The sequence below is a fragment of the Phocoena sinus genome, chromosome 5 (genome assembly GCF_008692025.1).
Source record: "Phocoena sinus isolate mPhoSin1 chromosome 5, mPhoSin1.pri, whole genome shotgun sequence".
NCBI classification, from domain to species: Eukaryota; Metazoa; Chordata; class Mammalia; order Artiodactyla; family Phocoenidae; genus Phocoena; species Phocoena sinus.
Window position 1 is genome coordinate 3,739,601 of NC_045767.1, and position 22,578 is coordinate 3,762,178.

Below are 22,578 nucleotides of genomic sequence, written 5' to 3' on the forward strand. Positions count from 1 at the left end.
AGATTCTCTCCCTTCCTCGGGGTTTGCTGTTTTTTTAGTGTTTTATTTAGATTTTATGGCTGCGGGCTCTCTGCATGCCGGGGATCAGCCTGAGGTGTAAACTGGAGTCCTCAGGTCTTTTCTCAGCCTGAGCTTTTTCCTGGGCATACTCGGTGACTTTCTAAATTCCTCCATATGTGTGGTTGCTTTTGAATGTCCTAGTCCTTAAATGTTGGCTCCAAAAATGAAAAGAAGGAAAATAAAGGTGGGGTGGCAGTGGAAACAGGTTCTGGCTGTAACTGAGCAGGACCCTGTGGGGACTTCCCGGGACAGATCCTTCCTCCATATGCTCTGCTTTAGCTCCTCTCTAAAGGACATAGATAATAGTAGCTGATACACACTTTCTGAGTTGTTTTGTAGATGCTAATACCACCACCAAATGGGAGAAGTTAACTACTTGATCACGAGCACGTTGCCCCAGAACTACTGGTGCCCAAGGATTAATAATGTTAATCCCCATGACCCTGCCCTGTTACCTCGCCATCAATCACGAGAATTGTGCACAAGCTGATCACATACCCTGGGATGCCCCTCCCTCACCTTGCCTTTGAAAATGTTTTTGCTGAAACCTGTCAGGGAGTTCGGGTATTTTGAGCCCTAGCTGCCCGGCCTCCTTGCTTGGTGCCCTGCAATAAACACCGCACTTTCCTTCACCACAACCTGGTGTCAGTGGGTTGACTTTGCTGCACCTGGGCGAGCGGACCCAAGTTCAGCTTGGTAACATGGCCCTTTAAATCCCTTGGAAGCTGCTTCAGCTGGTGGTGGCTGCGATAATAGCTGTGTGCCTGGGTGTCTGCATGCGTGATCAGAAGCAACAATCAGAGCACAGACTCCCAATATTGGGGGGCAAGGTCCAGTATTGAAGGACAAGGTCCTATGCCCACCCTGGCTCCGGCAAGCTGTGTGCCTGCTCTAGGAATGCATACACAGCTGCCGGCCACGCGGCTGGGGGGCAGGAGTGGGAGATGGGTAGCTGCTTCCTTGGGAAGAGCTAAAACTGTGGATATTAACCTTGATTTATGGTGCAAGCCTTCCCCTGGAAGCTACAAGCCTTTGAATAGACTCCGGCGTTCCAAAACAATTACATCAGGCAGATTCTGGCAGTGGATTGTTGTCTAAGTGAAAAGACAGACTCCTGTGCTTTCCACTCCACCCTCTTCCCTGGTGTCACTTACTCCTTTATTCTTACGCTTTATGGGTTTTATTTTACTTTATGTAAACATATTACAGATAAAAGACTATTTTTTACTTTAAAGTAAATTTGCATTTACTTTATGCTTATGAATATTTTTATATAATCAATAGTTACTTGGATTTTCCCCCTCTTTTGTCTGTTCATAGCCTTTGCCTATTTTTCTTCTTTTTCTGTTAGGGAACATGAGTAAATTTTTTTTTTAAATCTCTACAAGTAAACAATTTAAGCAAAGGCTGCTGGCAAATATAATAAAAACTGTTTACCCATTACAGGTTTCAGAGATAGGTGAATTAAAACAGCAGAATGGTACCTTTTATACCTTTTTAAGTACAAGGAAAATAGAATTGATACAACACAAAATTTGGCGAAGCTGTGTCGAAACTGGTCTATTCTAACTTTGCTGGTGGAACCCTTTTAGAAAGCAGCTAAGCTCCAAAAATATTTATATCCTTTGTCCAGAAGTTTTTCTTAGACTGACTTGAGAAAATAAAAAAAGAAATACCTGTGGGCACAAATATATTCACGGCAGCACTGTTTATAATTATGAAATATGGAAACAACCCAAATGTCTAAACAACAGGAGTCTGGCTTAGCTGAACAAGGTACGGTCTCCTGAGTTGAAAGTTTTGCAGTCGTTTAAGGTGGATATCATGTATCATTTGGGAAAAATTCTCCTGAGACATCGTCATGTGAAAGCCAGGCTGTAGACAGAGTGTCTGCAATGATACAGCTACAGCAGTGTCGCCTTGGCTTGGGGCCCAGGATGGAGGGAAACCAAACAGGGCTCGGGAGGGAGGGAGGGAGGGAGGCTGTGGTGAGCTCCCCTCTGCTCTGATTTCTATTGTTTCCGTGATGTTACTTGGGCAATTAAAGAAAAAAAAAAAAGGTGGGGGTGGTTTGTGGGGAGGAAACAGGCAGGAGTTACAAATTCACCTTATAACAACAAAATCTGATTAGGGAATTCAATTAGCTAGCTCTCCTTGTTGGTGGGAACACTGGCGTCTGGCTGCTCTCCTGAATTTGGTGGAGAGGAAGCAGCCAGGTCCCTGGATGGGCAAGGTTCTCAGCAAAGACCAAGTGTAGTCTTGAGGACCCTGCAGGGCTCGGGGTGGGGGTGGGTGATCCCTGAGAGCAGCCTGACTTGTGCATGGTCCTCCACTGCCTGTCACTGGGTCCTGGGCAGGACCCCCGAGCGAGGACACGTAGTGCCAATGCAAATGCCAACGATATAAGTGGGTTCCTGGTCATCCCTTGAAAATGGATGACAGGAGGGGCATGTCTGTTTCTGTCATCACTTATGATGCGGGGGCAGTACTAACATCACAGCCTCACGACTCTTTTCAATGACCCCTGATTTCTGCAGAAACGGGAAGCTAGCAGGTAGCACGTGCTCTCAAGGGCCTGCAGCGGGACTCACAGTGGTGCTTCCTGCAAACCTCCCCCCCGCCAAAGACCAAGAAACACTCACTGCCGTCTCAGCCACGGACCAGGGAGGTGCAGCCAGGGCTCAAGGTCACAGAGGTCATGACTTGTGGCTGCGGTCTCCTCAGAAGACCCTCAGAAATGGCCTGGCCGCTGGTCCAGCCTCCCCCGTCCCAGGAAAGGGGCAGCATCTGCCCAGGTCCCAGTACCAGAGGGGAGCAGGGAGAGACCCAGGGGTCCACTCAACCCACCCCAACACTAGGACAAAGGATGCAGCTGATGCTGCAGCCCCCAGTGGCAGAGGAAGAGCCTCTCAGAAGCTGAAAGGCCCCCCACCCTCCAGAGATGCCAAAGGCACTTGCCATAAATGAAACCATTAGCTTTTCATTTATTTACTCAGCCAACACTGGAGGGACTTTATTAAGATTCCTTCTTTTCTTTCTTTCCTTTCCTTTCCTTTCCATCTTTTCCCCCTCTTCCTTTTCTCTTTCTAAAGAGATGCTTTTAGAAGGTTTTAAAAGTCTCAGGGACTTTTCCCATTTCTGGCTCAGGAGGGGTCTGTGATGTCCCGAGCAGCAGCTCCTGAATCCAAGTCCTTTCCAGCAAGCCACAGCCCCCGGGCCTGCAGGGGCCAGCGCATTCACCTCCTCTCCACCCTCCAGCCAGGTCTCTCCTGCCCCAGGGCCTTTGCACCTGCACTGCCCTACACCTGAACAGCTTTCCCCCAACCGCTGGGCTTCAGATGAGACATGCCCTTTAGGGAAGCTTCCCCCACCCCCCATCACTGTCTGCCTCGGCCTCTCATTTCCTTCTCAGTACAAATCACAGCTTGCAATTATTTTACACATTTGTCTGTCTGCTTGACTTTCTGCCTGTTTCCTCTGAAAACCCAGCCAGGGCAGGAAACTGGGGTGTCTGACTCACAGCTATAGCGTCTGTTCCTAGCTTACATTTCATGCTCGATAAGTATGTGGGAGAGAAGGGCTGCTTCAGTCTGCGATTCTGAATTACGTACATGGGAGGGAGACCGTCCTCTGGAGGGAGATGTGGCAGAAGGCTGGTCTCAGACTCGCCTGGACCTCGGACCTCGGTTTGAAACCTGCTTTGGTTTCTTACAAGCTGTGTGACCTCAGACGGGATATTCAGCCTTTCTGACCATCAATCACCTCCTTTGTAAAGTTGGAATAAAATATCGGTAGGGAGGGGGCTGTGGAGTTCACCCGGAGGCAGGGCAGGGGCAGGGTCTGGACAGCCTCCACATCCCCCTTCTTTGCCGGCCAGGCAAGGGGGAGGAAGTAGCATTAATTGAACACCTACTATCTACCAGGCACTATGCTAGGCAGCTGGAATGCAGAGGTGAATAAAACAGAAACGGCCCCCCAGCCCTGGAAACTCTAGCTGAAAGCAGGACGGACACGGGGGGTTCCCAGCACCCTGAGTGTCAGGAAGGAGCAGGGTGGGGTGTGAGCAGGAAACCGAGGCCTGGACCAGCCTGGAGGGTCAGTGGGAAGAGACATTTGTCTGAAACATCACATGTGCAGGAGTCTGGGGAAAAGAAAGACCAGGCAGAAGGAAGAACATTGCAGAGGCACTAAGACAGAATGAAGCTGGGCACGTGTGAGGATGGAGTGCAGGGGGAGGGGCAGTAGCTGGAGGGGGAGGGGGCAGTAGCACCAAGCACAGGTGCAAAAGCCCTGCAGGCCCACGAGTCAGGGCCGGCTCAGCACCGGCTCAGGGCCTGGTGGAATGGGGAACCCACTCATACCTTTGGCAACGCATACTTCGGCAGCTTCATCGGGACAAATTCATTGCGACGATAAGAGATGTAGTATTTGGTCTGGTTTGTTGAGGTTGCCTAACAGGAGGGGAAAAACAAGTTTTTAAGGGACTAGGTTTCTTTCCTTTTTTTTTTTTTTTTTTTTTTTTTTTTTTGTGTGTGTGCAGTACGCGGGCCTCTCACTGTTGTGGCCTCTCCCATTGCAGAGCACAGGCTCCGGACACGCAGGCTCAGTGGCCATGGCTCATGGGCCCAGCCGCTCTGCGGAATGTGGGATCTTCCCAGACTGGGGCACAAACCCGTGTCCCCTGCATCGGCAGGCGGACTCTCAACCACTGCGCCACCAGGGAAGCCCGGGACTAGGTTTCTTGTTGAGCCAAATCCTGGTGAAAACGCCCTTTTACTTTGCTTATACATGCCCTGTCTGAAATGGGCAGACTCCTATTCATCCTTCAGAGCCCCACACCAAATGCCCCACCTCTGGGAAGTCTTCCTCCACCTCCCTCAGTTAGAACTAACCTCCTTCCCCATGCTCTCTCAGCACCTGGCTTCCCTACGTCTGAGTTACAGACGAGGTGAAGAAAATTCTGTTCCCCAGAACTCCTCTTAGGGAGAGTACTTGGTGAGCCACTGAGTGGAGGAAGAGACAGGCCAAAGGTAAGCTCAAGCCACAAAAGATGACCACCAGACCACGGGGCAAGAGAAACAAAACGAGAGGCAACACTCCGCAGACAGTCATGTGGCCAGCACTGTCCCAAACAGCTCATCGGTATCAAAACCAACAACTCCACGACCTGTGATCATTTCCATTTTAAAGATGAGAAAAGTGAGACCCAGAGATGCAGTAACTTGTCTCTCATGGGATATAATAGAAGACCCAGGAAAAGAGCAGCATGTGCTTCTTTGGGGCAGCGGCAAGGAGGAGGGGGTGAGAAGGGAAGACGAGGAACAAGGGGGCAAACGGGTGATGGGAGAGGGAGTGGGCCAGGAGCTGGACAGGGCACAGTGGCCCCTGACCTCTGGCCCCAGCCTGGCATGCATTGCGGGCTGCGCCTTCCCCCGTCGGACACAGACAGTGTCACCAGCGGCAGACCAGGCCTCTGCAACAAAGCTGAGAGCCAGCCGTTATCACATCTGAACACAGACCAGCCAGCGATGACCGCGCGCCGTCCAGGCTGAATGCGCGGGGGCGGCTCCTTCACCATCACGGCTCAGCCTCCTAAGCCCCCTCCTTCCAGACCAGGTCACCGAGCAGCCCAGTTACAGCGTGGCCCCGCTTCCCGACAGCACCCGATCCGGCATCTTCCATCCTCCCCGAGCCCCCTCTCATGGCTCACCCTCGGCCAGGCCTTCCCAGCACCTCTAACTGAGCCCCGCACCCCATCCTGGGGCCCCGTGGTGCATGGTGCCTACTGCTGCACAAGGATCAGCCCAACCTGTCCAGCCACAGCTGTGCCCCCGGGGTCTCAGGCTCGGGGCACTGGCAGACCAGACAATCACAACATTTAGAAAAGACTCAACGTGAGATACGGTTGTCAAAGAAGCCAATTGCTGTCATTGCTCCAACCCTTGGTAGATATTTGCAGAAACACAATGGGAGGTGCTGGGAAGACAGCGGTGCTGAGAACAGACCCGGAGCCCCCACCCGCACCGGACTGCAGGGTCTACGGTAAACAGTAAAGGACGACAGTGCGGCCTGGCTGTGACGGAGGAATGCACAGAGCTGGGGGCGCTCCGAAGAGGCAACCTGTGGGCCTGAAGTAGAGTGGAAGTCAGGGAAGGCTTCCTGGAGGAGGTGGTGCACGACAGTGTTGGGGGAGGAGGTGGAGAAGGGGGCACAAGTGGTCCACGCCCAGGGAACAGTGGGTGCCAACAGAAGGGATGGGAAGCTGTGGGGCTGGGCGTCAGCAGAGGGTGAAGGAGAATGGGGGCGGGGCTGGGAGTCGGGGGCAGGGCTGGGAATCAGGGCCGGTGGTGGCAGAAGCCTCTTGCCTGGCCTGCTCTAATGGGGGCCGTGACACACCCTGCCAGTTCCAGCCCCCAAATCCTCAGGAGGCCCTGGTACACTCTGCGTGTGGAGAAGGGCACCTGGGGTGATGAAACGTCCCTGAGACGGGGGAGCCTTCAGGGGAGAGAACACCAGCAGCTGCCCCTAAGGGGCCATCTTCATAGGAGCCTTTGGATTTGTCTCATGGGGTCCTAGAGGGCAGAGCAGGGGTCACCGGATGAGAGTAGAGGAAACACTTCGTCTCAGTACTGGAATGACATTTCCAAAGATTTGAGCTATCCAGGAGAGGGGTAGGCTGTTTTAGAAGGAGTGAGCTCCTCGTTGGTGGAAGTAATCAAGAAGTGGTATGACCAGCTGCCTCCCGGAGTGTCTGAACCGTCAGACCACACGGTGGTCCCAACTGTGATCTGAGTACCTGTGTGTACAGGCAGCAGGGCTTGGTCCCTGGGCTGTGGATAGCTGATGCCTGGTGGCCAAGAGAAATGACCAGAGACAACAGCTTTGAATATCATTTCAAAGTCGCCGGAACCAGATGGAACAAAACGGGTTTGGGCTTGGAGGCCCTGGGCTGTGGGAAGTTCTTAGTGGGCAGAAGGGAGGAACAGGTGGCATCCCTGTGTTTTGGCCTTACGGGGTTTGGGGGGGTGCCTTCCACCACCATCACAGGGGCAGGGGAAACTGAAGTAAGTAGCACTTGAAAGTAACATAGCCATTTTATTGCTTCCTGTTTGAATGATTCCATTTTCCCCCAAGTGGCTTATACTCCACATCACCTATTGCCGATTTCCAAGAGCCCCAGCAGGAAGCTCACCTTAACGAAGATGTAATTGTCCTGCACGGTCAGAGAACTGTGGTCAATGGGGCCCGCGAACGGCACTGTCAGCGTCTTCTCGGAGCAGTTGTGGACCTGGCAGGTGACGTACCGAAAACCTGCAGGAGATAAGAGCCAGCCACGCGCTGCATGAAATCTCAAAGACTCAGACTCCAGCTGAAGGAGTCAGACACAGCCTCAGGCGTGACAAAGGGCTGAACCTTTTCGGCTCGGTCTGCGTTCCGATACCACTGCCGCCGGCTTTGTTTGTGGGTCTGAATGTTAAACGGTGCGCCCTGTGATTGCACCTGCTGCTGAGCGGGGCCAGCTCTGTGCCAGGCGCTCTACTGCGAGGAGTTCTTTTAATACTCAGGACCATGCAACGATGGTCCCATCTTCCAGATGTGGAAATTGTGGCTGAGCTAGGAGACTTGTCTACCTCAGGGCCACCCGGACTGCCTCCAGCTCTTCCTGGAGGAAGTTTCACTGGAGCACAGCAGTGCCTGCCGGTCTACGCGTCACCCACGGCGCCTCCACCATACAACGGCAGTCACTGGCAGGGGAGACCACACGGCCAGCCAGGCTAAACCGTTTACTGGCTGGCCTTGACGGGAAGCGTTTGCTGACCCCAGGCTAAAGCCGTGCAGGGGAGCACTGCGGTGTGAGCGCAGGACTTGATCAACATTCTGTCCCACGCGCCCTCTGCCCCGGCTTAGGGTTAGGGTTAGGGTTAGACACGGCACCTGCACATCCGTGGCCACCTGTATCCTCTGTCTGGGAGAGGGACCTCGGAGCAATCCGGAGAGATGGTGGGCAGGAGACCCCCCCACACACACACACACATCTCCCACCCACCAGCCGGCCCTGGGCAAGCTGGGTGCGTGTGGTCACCCAGGGAAGGGACACTGCAGGGCCGTGGCAGGCATCCATGGCACCCATCACGACTCGGGACCCCTCCCACCCTCCTGGAGTCCCTCCAACTTAAACGGGTGGGTGTGGGTAGGACTCAGGGGTTCTTTCCCCCCTAACTTTAGACAAACACTTTCATCCCTTTAGAAATATCTACGATTAAGCAAGTTGAACCCCTGTTTTGCCAGGCAGCCGCTGCTCTTACGTCAAGCCCTCTGTTTCCCGGGTTGGGGGCCCCAGCAGACCTGCGCAGAGGCCTGGAGCTGTGCCCCGGGGGAGCTCGTCTCTACCGCTTTTGGGCAGGAGTGGCATTCAACCACGGGGACCAAATGGAGCCCAGCCAGGGCGCTCAGAGACATCAGCGCTTCCGGGGCACGTCCTGCCCACAGCCTTGGGTGGCCGGGCAGCATGGAGAGTGCCAGGGGGCGGGGCTGGGGGCCGGAGGACCTGCCCTAACTCACCGGCAGGGTCCCCTGGGTCTCAGCTCCTCCATGGTAACGTGGGTATTAATGCCCACGTCAAAAGAGCAGGTGAGCGTCTAGGAGACCGTGCGCACAGTAGGCCCGCAGTCAGCCACGGCTGTGCCATGGCCCCTCCTGCACCACTTCCGTCTCCCCTCTGAATGGCCCGGTCAGTCCCTGTGGCCAACACTGAATTTCCCGTCGTGGAGACTCAAAGTGGACCGTCTGCTCACTTACCCGTTCGTTCATTCACTCACTTGCCCACTCACGCATGCGTGCATTTGTTCACTCATCCCTCCCTGTTCCAGCTCTACTGCCAACGAGACAAAGACCCCCTTCACGGGGCTGAAGGTCTGTGCAGTGGGAGAAACGCCGATCCACATCGCTTGCCAATTTCTCTGGTGTAAATCACCACCCAATCCCGGTGGCGGGGGGGGGCGTTCTCAAGCTGCCGAGATGAAGTTTCTGACCACGGGGCTGAGAAGGGAGGTGGACGCTTGGCTCTCGTGAACCGGCACCAGCTGCAGCTCTGGGGAGAGGCAGACGGACCGACAGGGACAACGTGGTGTGACAGGCAGTGAGCGTCCTCGTGTCCACGGCACGGATTGTGGCCGCAGGGTCCTGCCACGTTAGCGCAGGGGCCCAGCGTCTGCTCAGGGCGACTGGCACCTGGCCATGTGCTTATTCATTTGGTGGCTCTACTGAGGACACAGAGGTGAATCGATCAGGCCCCGCCCTGTCCCCAAGGAGCTCCAGGCCCGGGGAAGTGTGCAGAGCTGTGACGGGGCAGTCCGGGTGCTGTGGAGCCCAGAGGAGGTGGTGGGCAGCCCAAGAAAGACGTTCAAGGTGGACAGATGGGGAGCAGCCTTTCCGCAGGGACGAGGACAGGTGTAAGGCGACCTTGGGGAATGGCCCGTAGCTCAGGCTGGCCGGAGGGCAGGTGGGGCCAGTGAGTGGGGTGGGTCCTAAAGGCCCGGATGCTGTGCCACCAAGCTTGGCTGGACTGGGTTCTAACAGGGCTCCCGGGCTGGGGTGGCTGGAGGCAGGGGAGACGGGGGAGGGACGCTGCTCCGTCCTGGGGGCCCTTCACGTGCACGTCACAGCTGCTAGGCTCAGGGTCCCTCCTCTCCCGGGGAAGGTGGGCTGCACGGAATCATCACTGGGTGGAAACGGCGCCCCTTGTTGAGGATGGAGGCCTGGCGTTCCTCCTCGCTGGAGGTGGGAGGTCACGAGACATCACCCGCCTCTGCTGTGTTGAGCCCTGCTGGGGATCAGGCCGCCGTGAGCGTGGCCGGGATGCTTTAGGATTTGTGTGTGGAGGATGGTTGGGCTGTAGTCTGTACCAGCCCATGACCCTGTGATTTTGGGCAAAGCCTGGAGCCTCTGTGAGCTTTCTCTCCTGGTCAGTGAAGCTGAAGCGACAGTGACATCCCCACAGGATGGGGGCTGGTCCGGGGAAGGGTCGAGGGCTTTGGACGTGGTAAAGAGACCCACCACACGTTGACACACGACGTCCCCAGGCTGAGCACCACGTATGGGGCCCATTTCACAGACAAGGAGGCCGAGGTGCAGGGTCACTTCCAGGCTCATGTGGCTGGCACGTGGCGGGCAGGGAGCTGACGCCAGCGCCTCTGTCGCCAGCCAGGACCCCGGTGCCCGGCACCACTGAACCTACACTCCACATAGTATGGCCCAGCCAGGGGACAGCTGTTGGCACTTGTCAGCTCCCACTGTCGGTTAAGTGTGACCCTGCCCGGGTTTCCACTCCTAGAGAAACCACCAGGATGTCCCACCAGGCAAGGGGCAGGGCTGCGTCTTGTTCTTGACCCTGCTGGGGACCCTGCTGCGTCCCCAGCAGGGTCAGCCCTGGGCCTGGTCCACAGGGGACTCAGTGAGTGTTCGTTGAATGAAGGCACAATCTACAGGTCCTCTCGGCTCTGATATTCTAGAACATTCCATGGTTCTGACGCCAGTGCCACTCCTTCAGGAGCACAGAGGACCTTTCTCACAGCATGCGTGGCCCCTGGGCTCATCGGCCACGGAGCTCCTTGCCCCACTGGAGTGGGGGGAGCCACCGGAGGCCCTGCCCCACCTCAGCATTCAGCAAGCTTGGTGGGGGGCAGGGTGGGCGCTGAGAGATGGGGAAACACTCAATGCTCAGGGACCAGAGCAATTCGTCCTCTCGATAGACTTTGCCACTGGAGCGGAGCTCCTTGACTTCAGTTTATCTCCGCTTGGAAAACAAGCACATTTAAAATTACGCCATATCGTAACACAGCAAGGTCAGCCGTGCAGGGCCAGCCACGAAGGACGAGGGCAGCCGAGCCGGCCACGGGGCGAGCAGACGTGGGGGCGCCTGGCTCCTGTACCCTCCCGGCTTACCTCCTCCGAGCTCTTGGGCCTCCACGTGGACCAGGTCTGGGTCAGCGTCCACTCCAGAGACAGCCCTGGAAAAGAATAGCTGAGGCTGGTGTCGGGAACAGAGCCCCCAAGCCCTTCTTGCGGGGCCTGTGTGGTCCCCGAGCTCCAGACAGCCATGTGGCCTCCAGGATCTGGGGCTCAGAGGACACAGTCCTCCCCGAGAGCCCACCTGCTCCTGGGAGGCCGATGGAGCCCCAGCCTCTGCCTTGCAGGGCCCAGGGTTTGCTGGGCATTCTTCCATTTAGAGTAGTTTAGAGAAGACTTTCACATCCGTGCGCGTAGGTGTGTGTGTGTATGTGTGCGTGCGTGCGCGTGTATGTTAGTGATCAGAACAACTCCCCCGAGGGTGCAAACCCGGATTCACACCAGGGTCCTTCTCCCTTGTCCCTGCTCCCCTTCATGCCCCCTTCACAGTACATCCTTGGGAAGGCTCTGCTCTCAGCCACCGGCCCCTCCCTTGGCCGCACTGCTCCAGGGGTTCAGGCAGTGCATGGAGCACAGGGGGACGGTGGCTGCCCACGACGGAGCATTCAACAAGGCCCGAGAAGAACGGGCCGAAGACACACCCTGGGGGGGCAGGGACTGGGCTGCATCCCCCAGGGCAGCTGGGGACGGCGCTGACCTCCGCCAGCCCAGCACAGGGCCCGGCACCCAGGAGGTGAAGCGCAGGTTTCTCAACTGATGATGTGATGTGGTCCAGGGTTTCCCAGATTTTACCGGTTCCAGGTATCAACTGGACTGTCATCTCCTGCCATGTTCTGCATGTCAGCTCCCTCAGCCATCTCCGGAGCAAGAACCCCCCGGGGCGTCATGGGTGTGGGGAGCTATTACATTTTTTATAACGTACATTCCAGCCGGTCTGACTATTAAACTCCATCCACCAAGCCGACCCTGTCATGGACAGTAACCTGAGGAAGCACATTGACTTTGCCAAAGACAAACCGAGAGTCTGATGCAGAGGTCACTTCCCACAGCCACTCAGCACCCGGGACGGGCCAATGAGATGTCCCTGCCACTGACTGCTCAGTCCCCACCACTCACAGCCCCCAGAGCTGGCCTCTCTCAGCTCTCAGCCCGATTCCTAACGGGCTTGGCACCAGGGTGCCTGTTGGCTTCACCTCCTCCAGGGGCCAGGTGGTCCCAGGTGGACAGGGGAAACCCACAATGCCCCCCGTGGCGGGATGTGCAGTCTGCGATGTTTCAAACGTGGGTGCCGGCGTCAATCACTCTGACTTTCCACAGAGTCTCCATTGGAAGGTGAAGTGTTGATTTAGGTTTTGTGAATAAACCATTTGTAAGCTCCTTGGAAGGAGGTCTCCTGCCTGACATTTTCCTCTCTTTTCTGAATAAAGAGAGACGTCGTTCCCTTTACCAGAAGCACGGACCGGTCCTCAGCTGGGCAGATGGAATTTTAGTTTGACCATCCATCATCTGTAAATGGGGTCATGACACTCGGCCTGTCACTCACTCTCTCATTCCCTCTGTCTCTCCCTCTCCATCGGAGCCTCTCCCCTGCCACTTCCCAGCACGCCCACACCAGGCCCTGCACGAGGCAGGGAACACAGTGGACCTGAGGTCCCTGCCCCAGAAACCCTTGGTCATGGGTTTTGAAGACCACGTGAAACTCTGTATTTACACACCTCAGATGAAGCCTGGCTCCCCGTGGGAAATGACAAGCATTGAGCCCTGGGCCTTCTTGTTTGTCAAGGTCTTGTTTGGAAGGCCCTTGGTCTATTGTTTAGAGACAGCAGTCACGTGAGAAGACCTGTGGCCACGGGCTCAACAAAGCACGGGGAGTTGACTCCTACTCCTTCGGACGCTAAGGGAAGCTCTGATGCAAACAGCTCTGGTAAACCCTCTAAGACACCGCCACCAGGGCTGTTGTGGGATGAACTCTGTCTTCCCCTCACCTCCCTTCAGGACAGAAGTACTGCCACTTGCCTCACACCTGGGCAGGCACTGGAGCTCACGGAAGTGGAAAGCTCAGGCTTTACGGGTGAGGTTGGGTTCGAGGCGGGAGGAAGAATTGGAAACGCCTGGGGAAGTGCAGGCGGCCAGACTGCCCGGCAGAGGGGCCAAGGGCAAGGTCACTGGCTACGTACAGAGGCAGCCATGGCCCGTGACCTAGGACAAGTGCCCTGGCCCCTCTGGGCCGCCGTTTCCCCCTCTGTAACCTAAGGGGAAGACAGTTGGGTGCCGCTGTGTGGATCTCATAAGAGGATGCACTGGGACCCGAGGTCTGGTGCCCGGTGCACAGCCAGTGTTCACAACGTGGATGCTGCTGGGCGGTCCTGATAATTTTGTCCCAGTGCCGTTGAGAGACTAGCAGGGAGGCGACGCGTCAGGGCATTCGTGGGCCCAGAACATAGTAGGTCTCCCAACCCCCGGCCACGGCCCCACGAGGCCAGTCTAAGGAGCTCACTTGTTTAAGCTTCTCAAAACATTAAGGGTCTGAGTCTCAGACACAACACGGGGCTTCGGCGATTCCTGCTGTCAGTTCAAGGACAGAGAGCGCCTTGGAAGTGCTGTCAAAACAGCATTATTCACTGTTTACAAGAGGCGCCGTCCCCGTGTTGTCACCACGTTCCCAGGGAGACTCCCGGGCCCCCGAGCAGACAAGTGTCTGGCATGATTACCCCTCTCGCGTGACGACTTGGAGCAATTTGAGAAACCCGAGGGAAGACATAATTTGATCTGCCCGTGATAACAACGTGTCTGAGCGAGCACCAGCTTCGGTTTCAGTGTCTGCGGGCTGTTTCTCTCTGTGGCCCCAGGGGTCTCCCTGGGACTGGACAAACAGGCAGAACCGCTCCCCGCCAGTCCCCCGAATCCTGATCTGCCAACTTTCCAGGCCATCCTGCTCAGAAACCCCACCTCCTGTCCCCGCTCCCCACCTCCTTGAGCCCCTGCGGGCTAACAGTTGACAAGAATGACAGGGCCTGTGATTGATGCCGCGCTCCAGTTTCCGAGGAAGGACCCGGGACCTCTCGAGGGCGGCCACGTGGAGGGAGCCCTCACCGCTCCCCACCCCGCTGTGGAAGGCACACCCCCAGGCCGTTGTTCCAGAGGCGAGACCAAAGCTTCCCTTCAGCCTGTGGCCCTAAGTCCGCAAACTAGTTCCTGGCCCCGATTAGCATGAAGACGCAGACGGAACAGGCCGGGACGGGAAGCTCTTCCCACGGTGTTTGTCCTGGGGACGCAGGGCTGCGCCTGGCTAGGAGGCCTGGCCGTACGTGTGCAGCCCAAATGAGATAAGAAAGGAGAGGACGTGAGTGTGTGTCATTTTCACACTCAGGAAAACGCAATTTGGTGGAAAGAGCACGTGTGTCACTGCACGCATCTCCAGAGGTAGTTTAGGCGGGGGGTGGGTGGCAGCTGGGTCAGGGGCGCCAGCGTGGGCTCTGAGCCCTGCCTTTGGCTTCTGCTCCCTCTGCAGAAGCCCTGGACCTCGTCCATGTCTCATCCTCACGGGCCTCACTTGCTTATCCAACAGGCGTTTCCTGAGCACCGGAGCCTCTCGCTGGGGCAGTAAGACTAGAGCTCCATGCAAATCGATTGTTGAGTGGCTCCCAAGAGATGACACCAACGCGGAGTGGGCCCGGGCACCGGCTGGGGCAGGGGTGAGGGTCCAAGACCGGCAGAGGCCGAGCAAGGCATGGGGCAGGGAAGGCTGCACCGCCGGGCCATCAGTGGGGGGCTGAGTCGGGACCAGGACAGGAGAGGCAGGGGCAGGGGGGCGGGGGTTCCGTGGTGAGGGGGACAGTGGGCCTGCTGTGTGTCAGGCACTGGGCCAGCTCTATGTACATTAGTGCCTCTCCCTACTATGGGGGAATCGGAGGCCCAGAGAGGGAGATTCACGCGTGCGAAACTGCACAGCTGGTTCGTGGGTGTGCGCGTGGCCTGAGCGACACCAAGCCCCAGCTCTCAACCCTTTCCTACGCTGTCCCAGCAGAGCAGAGAGGACGCCCCGGAGGCCCCCCTGGGATGAGGAGGGCAGGGCTGGGGCAGAGAGGAGAAGGTGGGGGACCTGAGCTGGGGACCGAGGGGGCTGACTTGGCCTCGCCGGGGCTCCCCGGGTCCTGGCGGGGGCATGCTCACCAGAACACATGGTCTTTGGTCACTCGCTCCTGCAGAAGAGTCCACTTCTTCCCCAGGTCAGACGATACGTAGAGCTTTAGGGCAGAAGGAGGAGAGAGAAAAGTTCGGTCGTGACATGAGGAGTGAGCCTCTTCTGAGAGCTGCATCACCCTGGGTGATGTCTGCCCCGGGGGAGGCTGGCCGGTCCTGTCCCACCTGGCGAGGACCTGTTGGGGGCAGGCCCTGTGCTCCAGGTGGGTACAGACCAGCCTCCGAGAGGCGGAAGGTCAGGCACGGGGGCTCCATAAAGGGCCAGTCTCGACCCCAGGCCGGCTGGTAGGAGCCCAGAGACAGGGGCAGAGGTCCCTGGAGGAGGTGTGTCTGAGTGCAGGCACCCAGGAGGGACCTGAATGTCCTTTATGCATGTGGGGCGGAGGGAGGGCGCTCTGGAGGAGGGAGCAGGAAAGGTGAGATGGTCAGTTCAGGACACAGCAGAGACGTCTGAAGCCTGGTTGGGGCCTTGACCACTACGGTAGCCCAGGGCCTGTGCTTGGGGTTTAATGCTCTGCGGTCACTAACTTGAAGGACCTAAGTTTTTTTTTTTTTTTTGCGGTACGCGGGTCTCACTGTTGTGGCCTCTCCCGTCGCGGAGCACAGGCTCCAGACGCGCAGGCTCAGCGGCCATGGCTCACGGGCGCAGCCGCTCCGCGGCACGTGGGATCTTCCCGGACCGGAGCACGAACCCGTGTCCCCTGCATCGGCAGGCGGACTCTCAACCACCGCGCCACCAGGGAAGCCCGAAAGACCTAATAATTTTATCTCGGAACTCGAGATCTGTGAGCAGAGCCGGATGGAGCAATGAGCTGGTGTGGCTCTGCCAGCGCCTCCAGGGCCGCTGCCGCCTTCCACCCGGGGTGGGGGGGCACCTGGGCCTGGGGAGGGTCAAGTTTGGGTGGCTGTGCGCTGAGTCCTGAGGCCCTGAGAGCCTGGGAGTTCTGCGTCCACCCTGCTTGTGTCCCTGTGCACAGGGAGTATGACATTAGTAGCTCATAAAGACACCGTGACAGCTGGAAAGAGACCATGGAAGAAAGGGTTTGTCCCAATTGTTAAACGTTTCTCATTTTGCACTGGACCCTGTAAAGTACACAGCCAGCTCTGCCTGAGACCACCAGACCGCTGGACAAGATGAGGCTCTCAGGAGGGCTGAGGCCAGCTGCCATGGGGCAGAGGCAGGGAGGTCCCAGGGAGGCCAGGCCTCGGTCCGGCCCTGGGCTGCAGGCTCATGGAGAAGAGGAAAGGGCTCCGGAAGGGACCTGTTTAGAGAGCTGAACAGGTCCTGGGAGGAGGGAAGGGGGAGGCGGCGTCTAGGGCTCTGACCTGGGGACCTCGGGTGGGGACAGCCTTGAACGAGCAGACTGGGCTTGGGAAACGCCTGCAGGGGCCACAGGGCAAGACCTGAAGGGGAGGGAGGGGACAGCTCTCTGAGGATCACAGGACAGGGCAGGGGGAGGAGTACCCACACTGGAGCACCCGCTCCATCCTGCACCAACCTCCACTGGGACTCAATAGCTCCATTTCTTTTCTTTTCTTTTTTTAAATAAATTTATAAATTTTATTTTATTTATTTTTGGCTGCGTTGGGTCTTTGTTGTTGCATGCGGGTTTTCTCTAGTTGCCGCGAGCAGGGGCTACTCTTTGTTGAGGTGCGTGGGCTTCTCACTGCTGTGGCTTCTCTTGTTGTAGAGCACGGGCTCCAGGCACGCGGGCTCAGTAGTTGTGGCACGCGGGCTCAGTAGTTGTGGCGCACGGGCTTAGTTGCTCCGCGGCATGTGGGATCTTCCCGGACCAGGGCTCGATCCTGTGTCTCCTGCATTGGCAGGTGGATTCTTAACCACTGCGCCTCCAGGGAAGCCCCTCAATAGCTGCATTTCTCAAACCAAGGCCCTGGGAGCCAGTGTGATGTGCAAGAGGTGGCCGTGATAGGTGTGAGCTTCCCCATCACAGCCCTGGTGCTTCCCCAGATGCGTCTCCAAGCCCTGGAGGCCAAGAGAAGCCAAGTACAGCACAGGCTCCCCGGGCCCAGAGCTCCGGGGCTGAGCCACACCCGGCCCTGCGTCTGCAAAGCTCGTGGTCCAGGAGGAGAAACGACAGACCCGAAGGCAAAGGATTGCCCCTGAGCACAGACACTTGTCAGACGCTGGGGGAGCAGGAGGGAGGATGGTGTCCAGGGCCCTGGGACAGCTCACACAGAAACACGTGTGCGAGCACCCCTACAATGCATACATGTACTCACAGACATGCACACACGGAGACAGACACACAGAAGCCCACGTGGGCACAGATACACGTATACACGCAGGCTCACACACTCAAGCATATATACACAGGGAGACACGCATGCGCCACCCGGCCCCCAGACACAGACGTGCACGTGTTTACACACAAACACAGAGACACAACTACGCGTGCACGCACCCACAGACACACACGCACACACGCGAGCAGACACGTACTTTCACTTGCCCCCTGAACCCCCAGTCCTCGCTGGAGCCTGGTGGTAGGCGGGGAGCCGGTGCCTGTTGGGTCCTGGCCCCATGGGGCTGGAGCGTGCATACACACACACACGCGCACGCGCATGTGGGATCCTGGCCCCCACACACCCCTCCCCTCCGCTCCAGCCCGGGGGAGGCGGGGATGTCTGCAGCCTCTGTTCTGGGGGTAAACCGCCATCCTGTTCTGCGCCTGTTGCCCGTTGCCTTTGTGACCAACTCCCTGGGTTAGGGTCCCTCCGTGAGCCATCTGGAGGCTCCTTGTTCCTCCCTGGACACCGCCTGTCGCCTGGCGTCAGTGCCTCATCAGGGTCGTGGGGATGTCTGCAGGCAGAGGAGGGCAGAGGCCCTCCCAGGGGGAGGGAGTTCCCGAGCACAGGCCTGCGAGTAGGAGGTAGGGGGGTGGGAGGTGCTCAGCAAACAGCAGGTGCTCAGCAAACAGCAAGTCGGCCTCCAGGTGCTGGGCCTCAGTCTGTGCAAAAGTGAGGCTCACAGCCAGGTGCTGAGGACGGGGCAGAGCTTTGACTTCACCTCTCAGGTATGGGGAGTCAGGGAAGAGTTAAGCAGGTGGTGGCAGCTCTGCTCACGTGGTGGCCCTCTGTCTGCTCTATTTGGGAGGCTAATGGGGTGGGGAGTGGTCCTTCTCCTGCTGGAGGAGGCCTGGCCTCCTCCTTCCTCTCCAGAATGGCTGGGCAGTCCCCAACGGCAACACGGAAACCCAGGCTCCTGTCTCCCAAGTTTGGGGCCGGCACATCTGGGCTCAGATCCCTGCCCTCCCTTTCTGGAGTCACCCAGGTGAACCTTGGCTTTTCTCAGTTGTAAAATGGGTGACATCCTCCTTCAGGAGGTCAGGAGGGTTCAAGTGGGTCCCGCGTGTCAGGACTTCACGCAGGCAAGGCGTGCGCGGAACTGGGGCTCTGAAGCCCCCGGACTGAGCGTCGTGCCCACCGTCCTCCTAGACAGAGCTGCCCGGGGCGAGACGGAGACTGCGGATGTGAGGGTAACACTCCCTCTTGGCCCCGCAATCCTGTTCAGTCCCGCTCCTGCCCACATCGTCACTCTGGGGTGTCCGAATCGCCTTTCCCCCTTGCCAACAGCAGCCCTGAAAACTACAGATTCCCCAACTGCCTAGGAGAGAAATTTCAGGAAAACTGAAGACCGGCTGCAGGACTGCAGACCGGCCCCTGCGTGAGTGATTCCTCCTTGAACAGGTCATCTCCTAACCTCGGGGTCCTGTGAGAAGACGCCCCACTTCAGGATGGCTGTCCCTACCCATAAAAATCACCGGGAGCCTCTAGAAAGAGAGTCACTCTGAATAGTTGTCTGACTGACACTTTGTGACCCGGTGACAATTGCATAACTGTTGTGTCCCTTTTTCTTAAACTTGGCAGTTTTCTTTGTTAAGCTCCAATCCTCTGCTCTTATCTGCAGGGAGAAAACACTCAGGCTGCGAGATTTTCTTACTCAAAGAGGCTGAGAGTCTGCATCTTAGTCTGTCTTCCACCTGGTGCCAGCCACTGCCCCCAGCTACCCCTCCAGGGCTCCCCAAACCCTGGCTACTTAGAGCCAGTGTCCCCTCCCCAAATCCCTCAAGCCCCAGGCTCCTGCTGTACTCAACTCTTGCTGTTTTCTCACGTTTGCACAGACTGAGGCCCAGCACCTGGAGGCCGACTTGCTGTTTGCTGAGCACCTGCTGTTTGCTGACCCACCTTTTTTCTCTCTCTTGCCTCTAGGCCTTCGTACATGTTGTTCCCTCTGCCTGGAACACCCCTCTTCCCCTCTCCCACACCCCGGCCGACTCCTTCCTCTCAGGACAGTCTCACTTTACTCATCGGCAAATCGGGAGAGCACAGCTCATATCCTCAGGCAGTAAGTGACTAAAAAGGAGTCTGAGGCCATCAGTCTCAGGATTATGTAACCTCCGGATTAACGGATGGCGTTCTCGTCGCCATCACCACCGACACACTTGCATTTATGACATCTGCCCCAGAACTTTATGAAGCCTTTCCAGTTTGCTCTCATGGGAGGTGATTGCATAACACACAACCCACTGCTGCAGAAATAGGACATTTCTGCTGAATAAAGGACAAACACCGGCAAATAAACACAACAGGGACATCCTAGTTACTGCAGCTAAAACCCTCACAGCAATGTCCTGGGGAAGGGTCGACTTCCTCTAGACCACTCCTCTAAGAAAGATAAAATGATCGGAAGATATTCTGATCTGATGTAAAGGTAAAACGATCAGAAGTGAGAACAAGGGAGGGATAAAGGGAAAGGAGGAGGGTGAAGTCAGAGGGAAGGTGCGTTCCATTCACAGACATGTGTGCCATTAAGCCTCACACAATTATTAGAAGCACGGCAATTCCACCCGGCTTTCAGTGGTAGGTTGGGTATGATGGCTGGAACTCAGCATCCTTCCTTCCCTCGCTGTAGGGCACCTGGGCATACTGCAAAGGCCGAAAAGCTGAGATCCAACATTGCTCAGACTCCCTTGCAGCTAGAATTCTGGGTCAGATAGATGCGTGCATGTGAGGTTTGGAAGGGGACAGGCCGTGGAGGCAGTTCCCTGCTGCCTTGGGCCATTTATTTTATTATATTGGAGTAGAGTTGATTTACAATGTTGTGTTAGTTTCAGGTGTACAGCACAGAGATTCAGTTTTATATACACACATATGTATATATGTACACACAGATCGTTTTTCAGACTCTTTTCCCATATAAGGGAATAGATTACAAAATATTATTACAAAATATCGAGTACAGCTCCCTGTGCCATACAGTAGGACCTTGTTGTTTATCTATTTTATATATAGTAGTGTGTATATGTTAATCCCAGCCTCCTAACATATCCATAGGTTTGTTTTCTATGTCTGTGGCTCTGTTTCTGTTTTGTAAATAAGTTTATTTGTATCTATTTTTTTTAAGATTCCACACATAAGTGACGTCACACAGTATTTGTCTTTCTCTGTCTGACTCACTTAGTATGATAATCTCCAGGTCCATGCATGTTGCTGCAAATGGCATTCTTTTTTTTTTTTTTTTTTAAACCCCACATTTGTTTATTTATTTTTTTTGGCCGTGTTGGGTCTTCGTTGCCGCGCACAGGTTTTCTCTAGTGTGGCGAGCGGGGGTTACTCTTGGTTGTGGTGCGCGGGCTTCCCATCGCGGTGGCTTCTCTTGCTGCCAAGCACGGGCTCTAGGCATGCAGGCTTCAGTAGTTGTGGCTCGCGGGCTCTAGAGCGCAGGCTCGGTAGTTGTGGCACACGGGCTTAGTTGCTCCGTGGCATGTGGGATCTTCCCGGATCAGGGCTGGAACCCGTGTCCCCAGCATCGGCAGGCGGATTCTTAACCACTGCGTCACCAGGGAAGCCCAAGACTCATCCCTTCTTAAGAGAACTCTTGCCCACCCTACCTCACCCCCTTGATAGCACTTCTCCTCCTTTTCAGCCTATATAAACGCAAACACGGCTTCATTTGGGCTGGAGGATTGCAGGGGTTCATTTTTCTTTCTTTTCTTGTGTGATCATCTTTGTGGTTCTGAAGTTGTATTAAAAAGTAAACTTACATCCTGACTCATTCTCTAAGCCCCTGTTCAACCCCCCTCCTCCAGGAAGGCTTCCCTGATTGGCCATCCAAGGTGTCTTGTCTCCTCTACTAAGTTTCTGGAAGGCAGTCCCAGGCTCAGACCGATTTCTCACAGCGCCGGGAAGCAGAGGAGGTTCTCGATGGGAAGCAGAATAAAACATGAGTGGGTCTATTGATGTTTTAGAGGTAAGTGCCCCGGGCTCTGCCTGTGAACAGGTCTGAGGTCTGAGCAGAGGGGAACAGGCTGGTCAGTTTCATGCCAGGGGTCCCCAGCAAGCTGGCGTGGGGAAGGACTGCCCAGCTCTCACATCCTTTTGATCCCAGGAGCCTGATGCAATTTGCTGAGCCTTGAAAGAAGAAAACCCACTGCATTCAGCTCTCACCCAAGGAAGCTGTCCAGGCTCCAAATAAGGTCGCCTCAGAGCACCCCAAATTCTAATGACACAGTAAAGGAGGGAACTAGAGGTAGGGAGACAGGGCAGTCTGAGGGGTGGAAGGACAGTCTTTGCTAGAGGAAGGGGTAGGCATCTGGGAGGAAAAGGAAGGGGAGGGAATAGAAGAGAGCGTTTGCTTTTGTAAAAATCTGCAAGTCCTTGTGAGCGAGACATTTAGGTCCAGCCTGTGGACTCTGGGTTTGGCATATGACTTGCTTTGCCCAGCGGGAAAGGATGTGATGTTTTCCAGGTCAAAGCAGACACACGGAGGTTCTCATGCGGTTTCCTCTGCCCCTCGGAGCCTTTGCCCTCCATCACGAGAACGGCATGTCTGCAAGCGACTGCTGGTTTCAGAAGAAGAGACCTGAACCCTGCCAGGAGGCATGCCTGTCTAGTCAGTCCCAAGCGAGCCCGGCAGGACCCCCGCTGACTCGCAGATGCAAGAATAAGAAAGAATGCTTGTTGCTGTGAGCCACTGAGGTTTGGGCCTGTGCGTTACTCAGCAATACAGCAGCAGACGCCTACCTAACACACCAGGTCTGTTGGCGTCAAAGTCAGTGTTGTCCGACCAGCCATCCTGCTGAAACCATCATGCCTAACAAAACAGCCCTGCTGTCATTGTTATTAATGTCCTCAAATTCCTCATTCCTTTTACAACCACAGTGAAACCTTTCTTCCCTCTTTTTCCTTTCCTCATAGTCACAGAAAAGACCCAAAGAAAATAACCGAGATTTCAGCTCCATTAATTTTTCAGGGCCCCATGAATTAAAGAGCAATTGTAATGCAGTCAGTCTCTGTGGGAAAATAAGTCTCTGTGATTGTGCTTTAGTCTGAATACATGGAAGGCTAAGTAGCACTATTAATACCCAGAATACATGCTGTTCCAAA

The 22,578-nt window shown here is 56.0% G+C and overlaps 1 protein-coding gene across 2 annotated transcripts in view; it reads right to left on the minus strand.

The window, feature by feature from the left end:
* Nucleotides 1-22,578, minus strand: part of SORCS2 (sortilin related VPS10 domain containing receptor 2) — a 469,795-nt gene that overhangs the window by 61,761 nt on the left and 385,456 nt on the right. For both annotated transcript variants that reach the window (XM_032633367.1, XM_032633366.1), the window contains exons 5-8: nucleotides 15,142-15,215; nucleotides 11,005-11,069; nucleotides 7,253-7,371; nucleotides 4,422-4,511 (exon numbers count right to left, since the gene is read on the minus strand). In XM_032633367.1, coding sequence (XP_032489258.1) covers nucleotides 4,422-4,511; nucleotides 7,253-7,371; nucleotides 11,005-11,069; nucleotides 15,142-15,215 — 348 coding nt within the window. The remainder of the gene's footprint in view (nucleotides 1-4,421; nucleotides 4,512-7,252; nucleotides 7,372-11,004; nucleotides 11,070-15,141; nucleotides 15,216-22,578) is intronic.